The 12,005-nt window shown below is 34.4% G+C and overlaps 1 protein-coding gene across 1 annotated transcript in view; it reads right to left on the reverse strand.

Annotated features, from left to right (window-relative positions):
- The window catches only part of diaph3 (diaphanous-related formin 3), a 491,335-nt gene that overhangs the window by 440,154 nt on the left and 39,176 nt on the right, over positions 1–12,005 (reverse strand). Inside the window, exon 3 of the mRNA XM_073825458.1 lies at positions 9,560–9,664. Within this exon, the coding sequence (XP_073681559.1) occupies positions 9,560–9,664 (105 nt within the window). The remainder of the gene's footprint in view (positions 1–9,559; positions 9,665–12,005) is intronic.

Here is a 12,005-nt window from a genome sequence, read left to right on the forward strand (position 1 = left end):
AGCTTGCATTTGTGAGATTGTGGAGAAATATAAAACTCAGGGTTTTGCCATTCACTGGCAACAATAATACTTCAAGAAGAGAGAGAATGTTAAAGGTTTCCCTTAACAACATAAAAGTGCAAACTATCCTAAAATAACAAAGTCTAACCTAGCTTTAAAACACAACCATGAAACTGGGTTTTAAAAGAACTGGGCGATACATTAACAAAAAAAAATAATAAATAATAAATCCATTTTTTTCTGCTTTTTTACATTAAAATGAATGTTATTCACATGTTGCAAATTTTGTAAATCGTCAGCCAGTGCCATTGTAAATATTTAACACATTGGCCCTAAGCCATATCTTTCTAATATGAACTGTTTTTGTTTATTTATTATCAACACACACAGCTACAGTACAGCATCTAAAATATATGAAGCAACTCAACCACAGTTTACAAGAAAAACAACATAAGGACACACAAGGTCCTGTCACACTGCATCAAACAGACTGACTTCTCTGGAAGTGGTGGTTTTCTACAGAGCACCAAGCTAAGCTACATCTGGGTAGACAATCACTCACTCGTGTGTTCCTACAGCTTACTGTATCCATCTTCATCACCACTGGCAGCTCCTACTGAAGCACTGGATCACTAGGTTGGGATGAGATGTGGGATGTTGTGCGTTTGAGGTCGGGAACTACAGTAGCAAGAGCAAAACGAAGGCTGAGGGAAAAAAAAAAATACTCAGAGAGGAACAAGTTCTTCAGTTTGTTCTAATGAGTACAACTATGGAATAACCGTAGCTGAAGTTTTCTATAAACCTTGGGGTATCTCACCTGCACAGCTAATCAAGAGTAATAAGAAGAAACATTCTGCAAATGAGCCTGATGTTGGAGCAGATTTGCCTGCACTAGTTCCAGGGCGGTTTGACCACAAATTTGCACCACATTTTTTTTAAGGATTCTGATGGTTTCACGGTTTATCATGGTTTTTCCCCTGACTTTCAAAGCTTTCAAATATGCTGAATAATCAGAGTAATAGGAGGACATTCTGCAAATGAGCCTGATGTTGGACCAGATTTACAGGAACTAGTGCTTGGCGGTTTGACCACAAATTTGCGCCATGTTTTTTAAGGATTCTGATGGTTTCATGGTTTATCATGGTTTTTCCCCTGACTTTCAAAGCTTTCAAATATGCTGAAACAAGTCATGTCAGGTTTGATGTCAATATAAAAGACACAAGAAACAATGCTGTTTAATGTAACTGAGCTCAAACCTGGCACCACGTCCCATACGTTAAAATAAAATAAAGTAAATTAAAATAAAACAAAAAACTGGTTTAAAAAAATGGAAAAAAAAAAATAGTGATTGTATAGACTAACTTGATATGAAATTTAGATGATGATAAAAGTAATTGAAATGTGAAAATGAGTGAAATTAGATTAGAAGATATTTAATATATAACCAATAATATAGTAATATGATACAGCTTATCTCTAAATTTTAAGATATGGTTTCTGAAGTTCAAACACCCCATTCTCTAATTTTATTATATGGTTAAAGAGAAGCTAGGACTGCTAAAGCCTTTTGTGTCCTACAAAAGAAAGTCAGTCATACAGGTTTAAAAACATCACAAGGACGCGAAAACTACAAACTTTGCTTTTTAGTGAGCTTTTTTTTTACACCTCCGTTCTGTTTACTTCACAAAAGCAGCATCTTGATTTGTTACCTTGGCTAAAATCTGCAAACAAAAGCTGCAGCCTTAAGCAAAAGGTACACCATGTTTCTTCAAGAGATCTTCCAGGGATACCCCCATGCTGCACAGCTGTCAGACCATTAGAAGCAAAATAGGGAAAAAAAGAACTAATTAAGCAGTTAATAAATGAGTGGGCATTTCTGTCAGTGCTGAGAGCACACTGTTGGCTATTTACATAACCTTTAGAGGAGTCTGTGAATTTCCATTTTCTCTCTTCGCTGAATAAAACATTCCTAATTTGACTGATGAATGTTGTGACTGCCTAATGGTAGCGCTGTCCTTGGAACAGAGATCAGCTCAGCGTGCATTGTCCCTGTATTCTAATGATTCTGGGGAAACGTGCAGACTATAACACACATACAAAATCTGGGTGTATCTTAACCCACCAGAGGTTGAAGGAGGCGTCAGCGCGAACACCTCGCTTTTTTCTCATCAATGTGAAAGAGAAATACAGTACAGTACACTTTCAAATGAACTGATTCAAATTGAAAAACATTCCCTGATAAAGTAATCCGTATAAAAACCAAAGAAAGGTACAGTCTTTCCTGACTGAGCTTTATCTGTATCACAAAACCCCCTCAGACCCCAGAGGGTTAAAAATAACCCTATTCATTAACACAAGCCTTAATTGTTTTCCTCTTTTAATTTTCTTTTTTCACTCTATTCTTTTATCTACGCTGAACATTACCTAAAGCAAGATCACATTAAAATCTAGAAAGGCCACAGTCAGTTTGTTACAAAGACAGCATGATTTAGTTTAGCCTGTTTTGACACATTTCATGCCACAGTCGAGGTGTCACTGAGTTGGGCCTGTAAATGAACAAAGCTTTTGATCAACTGTAATTAGTCTTTTTTTTTTTCTTTACAGCTTACGACAGACAACATCATACAGCGACAGAGTAAAGAAATTGCATTATTTTCTGAGGATTTCAACTAACGACCTGTTTGACAAAACATTGCTGCAGGTTTTTATTTTTATTTTTGCAAAGTTCTTAATAAAAGTCCTCCCACAGTTATGCATTGGTTGGTGTGATAAGGTCAAAGCACAATGGTCTTTTTCAATAACCACAATCTTTTTAGAGGCACATTTTTTCAAAATCAAATTATGACCAATGTCATACGTTCACCTTCAGATCTTCAAATGGACGGAAAATAAACACGTTGAAAATCTGACCTTCAGCCATACTTGTCTTTGAAATACTCTGCTGCCAAATCATTGTGCAACAACTCTTTCAGTAGTACTGCGACAACACCACTTAACGTGATTTGTTTTAACCCTCTAATTCTTGGTATCTTCAGCTAAAAGAAAATTATGTACTTTATGAACACTTCTATTTACCTTGGTAGCTGTGTCTTTAAAGGAGGGGGTCTAAAGCTACAGTTAAGGTAAAAAGTTTACACCTTGCAGAATCTGCAAAATGTTATTTATTTTACCAAAATAAGAGGGATCATACAACATGCATGTTATTTTTTATTTAGTACTGACCTGAATAAGATATTTCACATAAAAGACGTTTACATGCAGTCCACAAGAGAAAATAGTTGAATTTATAAAAATGACCCCCGTTCAAATATCTACATATACTTGATTCTTAATATTGTTTTTACCTGAATGATCCACAGCTGTTTTTTTTTTTTTTTTTTTTTTGTTTAGTGATATTTGTTTGTGAGTCCCTTGTTTGTTCTGAACAGTTAAACTGCTGTTATTCCAAAAAAAAAAAAAAAAAAAAAAAAAAAACTTCAGGTCCCACAAATGCTTTAGTTTTTCAGCATTTGTGTGTATTTGAACCCTTTCCAACAATGACTGTATTTTTTTTAGATATATCTTTTCACACTGAGGACAACTGAAGGACTATTACAGAACACTTACTGATGCTTCAGAAGGAAACACAATGCATTAAGAGCTGGGGGGTGAAAACTTTTTGAATTTGAACATTTTACTTATTTTGTTTTCTGGGAAACATGTATCTTCTGTAGTTTCTGAAGGGCAGGTACTAAATGAAAAATTGGCAAAATAAGAAAAATATTTTTAATTCTGTTCAAAGGTTTACACCCCTGGCTCTTATTGCATCATGTTTCCTTCTGGAGCATCAGTGAGTGTTTGAACCTTCTGTAATAGTGGAGTCCCTCAGTGCGAAAAGATGAATCTAAATATCATACAGTCATTGTTGGAAAAGGTTTAAATACACAAAAATGCTGAAAAACTAAAGAATTTGTGGGACCTGAAGGATTTTTTAAAAGAACAGCTGGCAGTTTAATTGTTCAGGACATACAAGGGTCTCATGAACATCACTTAAAAAAAAAAAAAAAATACAGCTGTGGATCACTGTGGGTGTTTCTGTTCAACAGTCTAAAAGAAGTCCAATAAAGTGCATCAATCTATAATAAAAAGTGCTCCACATGGCTCCAAGTGTTGATGCTTTTTTGTAAGAAAAATATTCATATTTAAAACGTGATAACCACTTTTTCTCACCACTGATCTCACAAAAACCAATGTTTGTTTACAGGAGCAAAGGAAGCAAAGTTTCCTTACTTAAGCAAAGAAAAACCAGTCTCCTCTTGGCTTACATCAAAATCCTCCAACATTTATCTTTACAAATCCTCAGCTTTTGTACTTCTAATTCGTGACCGTTGTTTTGTTTTGCTCTCTCCTCTACGTTTCTGCATTCGTCACTTCTATGTGGGACATACGCAACGCGTACATCCTATGTCATCTGCCCAGAACAGCTTTCGTGTACGACAGTTAATGCAAGCTAGAGAAACATGATTACTACTTTTTAAGTATGGATATTTTTCTTACAAAAATCCCCCGCAGCAGTGTGGAGCACTTTTTATTATGAATGGATGCACTTTATTAAAGTTCTTTTGGACTGCTCAACAGAAACACCTGCCCACAGTCATTGTAAATCTTGGAAGATTCAGGATAATTTTCTAAGTAACTCCGATTGGATTCGTCTGAAAGAAGAAAGTCATATACACCTGAATGCCTTAAGGGTGAGTAAATCATGGGCTAATGTTCACTTTATGTGAACTACACCTTAAATACCACTGGATTTTTGCTTTTAGCTCCTGAACCATTTTCTGTGGTGGTAGTAAAACTTCAGTTCTAACACTTCAGTCTAACACAACTATACATTCTATACATCCTACGGGCAGCTGCTATACACAGGTTGGCAGAAGTTCAATCGGAGTCTATTTGGTGTGCACTGGGTCAGATAGTGGAAGAGTTCAGGTAAGAACGAATGGCTTCTAGCAACAATATTAGACATGCTAACGAGGAAAGAAAGTGAGCGAGACACTAGGCTGCTTAAACCCTTATTCAGTAACTATGTCTCCCAATTACTCTGACTTTTAGAAAACACGAACAATGGTACAGATAGATACGTGCTCTCAATGTGGTTTATTAGCATTGTCAATCATTAAAGCCTTATTTGCAAGCACACACATATACACTAACAAAAAATGTTTTTGCAGCCAGTAGACGGTTGTGTTTTCATGCCACGCTTTTTAATGGGACTTATCTCTAAAATATTTTCAAAATCTGCCTTGGAATGCAATCTGAAATCTTTTCAAAAGCATCAGCCGAACATAATTTCCTTAAGAGAACAAAATTACCACTGTCCAAATTCATGCTTCGTGCTCCAGTATGACAAACCAAGGATTTTGATTCATTGGTCTGTAAACTGATGGATAGCATGTTGCCTGATACCATGCCTAAATAATCAAGCTCATCCGGACCTACAGTTTGGATGGTGGCCTGTTTCATGCATGTAACGTTTGCCAGCTCTATTGTTCCTTTTTACAATGAAGTGGTTGAATTCCAGAGCACATATCTGGAGCAGAACAAAAGAGCCACACTGTGAATGTGGGATACATTTATCAGTCCCATCATCATCATCCAAGTATTAAAACCCAATAATTATTTCATGACCAACAATTTTGCGATATTTTGAAGAGGACACAAAAGCAGAATGGAAAGGTTAGTTATAGGTTAATCTTTGTAATTACCAAGCAAGGTATTATCCGACGAAGCAGATGAGGATGTAAGAATAGCATTGATTCTGTTGATTCATTACTTTCAGTAGCGTTTCTCTAAATATGTGACACTCACATGAACCTGGGATCATAAATAATGGAGGTAGGGATTATGATGATAGTGATGAAAACATGTTTAGAGTTCACCCTCCTGCTGTGTCTTACCGCTTTCCCATTCACAGTTCAAATGCAGTTGGTCTGTGTCACTAATGGACATATACTGTGACTAATTAAGGGATGAGTGTTGGTCTGAGTGTGTATGCAGTCTGTCTTTATTCATTAGCTATCAGAACACGATGAGTCAACATCCTCCATTAGCTCACACTGATATTGTGTCCTGACCATCCACCATTTCTATAATCAGTGCCAACCATCCTCACTGCATAAGTAGAGGCTGGTATGCTTATCATTTTCATTTGAATTTCATTGGGAATGACAGTAAGATTTACTGTAGTGCAATTCAAAGAAATTCATAGGCAAGAGTTTTTCTACTCTGTCTCGATCCAGCTATCTTTCCATCTACTGAATCTATCCATCAATCAATCAAAGATGAATCTGAATTCATTCAACTTCCTTATCACATTTCAAAATGTAAGTCAGCAACCTGTTTGCTACCTTAAAATCAAGAGGAAGCAAAACCATTTATGCCACTTGTATTCCCATGTCAGGGATTTGTTGTTTCCAGCTCTTTTAATATCACTTAATGAGCACTAAACAAGATCTAATGACAACACATCTATTGCCAGAAGACCAAAAGCTTTGACTATGACCATTTATTCCAGGTACAGCAAATGGTAATTACACCCAGACTCTATGCTGGCAATGGCAAGGTGAATGTTTAAAAGGTGAATGTTATTAACACAGAGAGAGAGAGAGAGAGAGGGGGGAGCCTATGCCAGAATCTATAGTTTCAATTACCAGGTGAGACGAAGGAGCAGAGCCAACAGGAAAGGCTTCACTGAGAGGCAATTATTCGTCAAGAACACAGACAGGGGGTAAACAACCGGGCCTGAATGTCAAAAGACAAGAGATGGAGAGAGTGAGAGATGAAGGAGGGCAGGAGCAGGCGAGTGCAGGAGAGAGTAAGAGAGAGAGAGAAACTCCAGGACGCTTTCTACATTTAAAGTAATGTCCATCCATCAAACTAGTCAAAGTAGTGTGAGAAGCAGCTTATTTGAGTATGAAAAGGGAAATTTCGAAAACACCAATACATCACCGTCTGTTCTGTCCAACAGATTCAATTTAAAAAAAAAAAAAAACCTGTATAACCTAACCTAACAAGAAAGGATGTGCAAAACTACACTACCAAGTTTTTGAACAGTAAGACTTTTTAAAATGTTTTAAAGAAGTGTCTGGTACTCACCAAGCCTGCATTTATTTGATTCAAAATACAACAAAAGCAGTAATATTGTGAAATATTTTTACTATTTAAAATAACTGCTTTCTATTTGAAAATATAATTTATTCATGTTATCAAAGCAAAATTTTCTTCAGTGCCACATGATCCTTCAGAAATCATTCTAATATGCTCATTTGCTGTTCATTAAACACCATCAATATTTAAAAAATTCAAAGATCAGCATTTGTCTGAAATAAAAACTTTTGTAACATTATACAGCATACCATTCAGTCAGTATATATAGCTGTTTTAAACAATCATAATAAATGTTTTTTGAGCAGAATATCAAAATATTAGAATGATATCTGAAGAATTATGTAACTGGAGTAGTGCTGCTAAACATTCTGCTTTAAAATCACAGAAATAAATGACATTTTAAAATATATTAAAATAGAAAAGTTATTTTAAATAGTAAAAATATATTTTTTAAATTTTCTGTACTTTGGATCAAATAAATGCAGGCTTGGTGAGCAGAAGAGACCTCTTTAAAAAAAACATTAAAAAACATACTTTGCAAAAACTGTACACTGGTAGTATACATATTTTTGTGGGTAGCTTGAATAAACAGTAGGAATCAGAAGTCTGATTATATTAATAAGACTCAGCTGAAATATAAGTAGTGACGTCACATACTGTAATAGACAACAAATTAAAGAGAGAAAAACAAACTATTATTTGAGTAACTAATTTGAATTTGCTAGTGGATTTTCAACAAGTTTTTCCACCTTGTAAAAGTAAACAAAGTCGTAGTCAAAGCAAAAAAAAATATTTATTATACGTCTGGGAATGCAGGCTAAGAAGTACTTCCTATAAATGTTTAATAGTATTCCTTTCAAAAAGCCTTGATTTCTGTAAAACACCCTTATTGCCTTTAAAAGGTTTTACTTTATGTATTTGGTCTTCTATTTTGAGGTCATTTTTTCTGAGAAAACTCAATAGATTCCAATACTATGGGAGTTTTATCATGATTGTCCAAGGTCTAGGAGTTTTAGTACTCCAAATGCAGAAAGAGACTAAAGCTGATTGGAGAAAAACCACAAGTCCCGACCAGCCACTCCAGATAGCAAACACAATCCAAATTGAATCATCTTGAAATCTCCAAGCACTCCAAAATAATTAAATTCTCAGCAGAAAGAGAGAAACGGCATTATAATTAAACTCCCTTGTTCTTGTTTCTCCTCCATCGTTCGCAGGCCCTGTAAACGAACGCAAAGCTAACCGACAGGAGGATTAGATTGGGGAATTAATTTCGCTGGAAAAAAAATGCATTTTTTTTTATCCACCTTGCCTGAATCCTACATATAGAGTTTCCACTTGTGTGGAGCCTTGTCGTGCAACGGAAGAACTGGAGGATTTGTTGAACACATGCAATTCTAAGACATGCACGCTTGTCATTCTGTTTCACCAACGTCGGGACTTAAAAACAGACAAACAATCCTCTAAGCGGTGTGGCTTAAAACTAAGAAATCAATCTAATGCAGGTAGCTCCAACCAGCATGTATAAGAGTGCTTGAAGCAAAGACTCCCAACCTGTAGTTTTTTGACAAGTGCCTGATGCAATTTTGTGTTTCTAATGCTAAACTAGCAAACTCAAATGAATTAATCAAGCAGCAAGTTGATTAACCTATAAGCCGACTGACGTAAATAATCTTAATAAATACTAAAGGTTAATAATTTAAAAGAAAAAACATTAAAGAAAGTGTTATGGCATGACTAAACCACACTAATGAAATATTAAAAAGAGGATTTTAAAAATAGCTTTTATATTAATGTCAGTCTTCAGTATTCTAGCATAACAACCTCCAAATTACTTGAGAAAATGCCAAACTACGCATTGGGAGATGATGTAAAATCACATCTTGCCATCCTTTACCACAGCATTATGAGTTCATAAGTATACATGAGGAGGTTCACCGCCTTCCTCTCACCTCAGGACAAGAGAACAAAAGAGACAAACTAAAATGAGGGCAATCATCTCCGATAAATACAGTCTTTAGCCTGTCAATGTCCTCATAAGAGGCCTGCAGTTACAGATATTTTTATCAGGGCAAACCCACTAGTACAAAAACAGACTTGCACGTAGTCTGCAAAGGCACACAACAACAAATGAAGACAGATATACAGGCACACATACAGACCTTTTCTTATTATTTTCTGTTTTACAAAGATGCTGACACATTCGACACAGGAACTGATTGAGGCATGACCTCCCATGGCCTTTAGGTTCAAAAGATTATATCTTCTTATTTAATGACAAAGTTAGTAATGGAAATCGATTATAAAGCAAAAGGATGCTCAAAGGGATGGAAGAGAAATCAAATGTATTTACTCCTCATCCTTTCAGTTTTATATGTTAGTTCGGTGCGGCTGCAATCATTCTTTTACTTACGGTTTTTGCAGCCGTGATGATGTACTGAAGGACCATCTCCCTTTTTGTGCTCAAGTCCTTCTCTCTGAGAGGTGCTTTCTTCTCTTCATTAAGATTCATGTCCTCCTGAAAACACAGACCACACATGTAAACAAAGGAATAAAAAATCTTTTTACAAGAAAATCCTCTTAAGTTCTTTACTACTGTGAACGGCTTTATGAGAATCTCCATCATAAGTGGCGAGACCTCTGACCTAAACAAGTTATATTAATTTCAACATATATCTGCTTTAAAGAAAAAAGTACAGGAGATGCTGGTTGTAAACATAGCGGAGAAGAGCAAAGAGCACTTGCATCTTTCCATTTCAACCCTCACATGAATCAAATCATGTCTAACACCTGTTCTTTTTGGAACTGCAAATAAATGAAACCCCAGGAAGTCAACCTCTGCTTGTGAATCCATCAGGCAGATATGTCTTCCCTGCATCGTATGACATTAAGAAAAAGGAAAGGAGATGAAAATGACAAAAACACAAAGACTTGCGTGTGCGTGTTAAATATCTCAAATGGGGGCAAAAAGCATCTTTTATGCATCGTTAACCCTTACCGATCCAAGTATTAATATTAGTTATAAATATTTTGTTTTAATTCTTTATGTCTTTAGGAAGTCATTAGTAATAAAAAATCTATTTATTTAAGCAAAATTTGCATCAGAATATAATTAGGATGGGCATTTAAACAAATTTTCACCTACATTTTTTTAATACACAAAGTGGAAATTTTAAATGCAGAACAACACAATTCAGCAAACAAATGTATTTGAAAAACAATAAAATTTTATAAACAGAAAGGATACAGTCATGAGCAGTAAGAATTTCCCTGTTTGGCCATTTAAATATTCATATCAAAGCATATATAACGTATTCACGCTAATACCACTATATAAACAATACATATAGCTACATTACTGAGACGATAATAAAACAGCTAAAATGCAAAAATATAGTTTTATATTATTCATATGCTGTAGACTCCACTATATAGACTCCAATTTTGTGGAAGTAACAGAAAAAGTTTGACCTTGTAATGCTCACCATTGTATTTTTACTACAAAATGGTTTGAATGCACTCACATTAAAAATTTCAGGGCATACTTAAACTACTTAAATACTTAATACTTAAATCAATGAATGTCTCAAAGATGTTTCAAAAGGATTGACTTTTTGTGCAACTAGGTAGCTATACGCAATGTTTTTCCCATTAAAACTGCTACTGTAATAGATTTCAGACCATCTATACTGTTTTTTTTTTTTTTTACATATACACTACTGGTCAAAAGTTTTAGAACAGTAAGATTTATGTTTTTTTTTAGTTTTTTTTAAGTAGTAGTATGTTCTGCTCACCAAGCCTACATTTATTTAAGTACAGTAATAACTACATTTTAAATTATTTTTACTATTTAAAGTAATTGTTTTCTACTTGAAGATATATTTAAAACATCATTTATTCCTGTGATTTCAAAGCTGAATTTTTAGCATCATTACTCCAGTCACATGATCCTTCAGAAATCATTCTAAGATTCTGATTTGCTGCTCAAAAAACATTATTATTATTATTATTATTATTATTATTATTATTATTATTATTAAGTTGAAAACAGCCAAGTAGAATTTTTTCAGGTTTCTTTGATGAATTGAAAGCTCAGAAGAACAGCATTTACCTGAAATAGAAATCTTTAACATTATAAATGTCTTCATCACTTTTGATCAATTTAAAGCATCCTTGCTAATAAACTATTAATTTCTATCATTTATTTCCAAGAAAAAAAAAATCTGATAAATGCTGATCTTTAGATCTTTCTATTTATCAAAGAAACCTGAAAAAATGTACTTAACTATTTTAAATATTGATAATAATGTTTAATGAACAGCAAATCAGCATATTAGAATGATTTCTAAAGGATCATGTGGCACTGAAGACTGGATTGATGATGCAAACAATTTAGCTTTGAACACAGGAATAAAATTACATTTTAAAATATATTCAAATAGAAAACAGTTATTTTTAAATGGTAAAAATATTTAAACATTTTACTGTTTTACTTTGGATCAAATAAACACAGGCGTTGTGAGTAGAAGAGACTTCTTTAAAAACATTAAAAAAATCATACTGTTCAAAAACTTTTGACTGGTAGTGTATTCAGCAAAAGTTATGTATAATTTAATTGGTTTTAAGCAAATATTGCAATTCTGCTACAACGCTGGGTCTTCGAGGGTTAAAGCTGCATGTAAAAATATGCCCAGATTTTCTGCAGGAGTCATTAAGTGTTGAATAAATAATGAAACACTTTAAAAATTAAATTAGTTAACGAATAAAGCAACATCTCTGCTCAATTGTTATACGATTGGCTATTCTAAACATCTGTTGTCTATGTGGACACATTTTGGTGCGCAATTTTGTGAGATCTC

Source organism: Garra rufa, chromosome 20, assembly GCF_049309525.1.
Source record: "Garra rufa chromosome 20, GarRuf1.0, whole genome shotgun sequence".
NCBI lineage: Eukaryota > Metazoa > Chordata > Actinopteri > Cypriniformes > Cyprinidae > Garra > Garra rufa.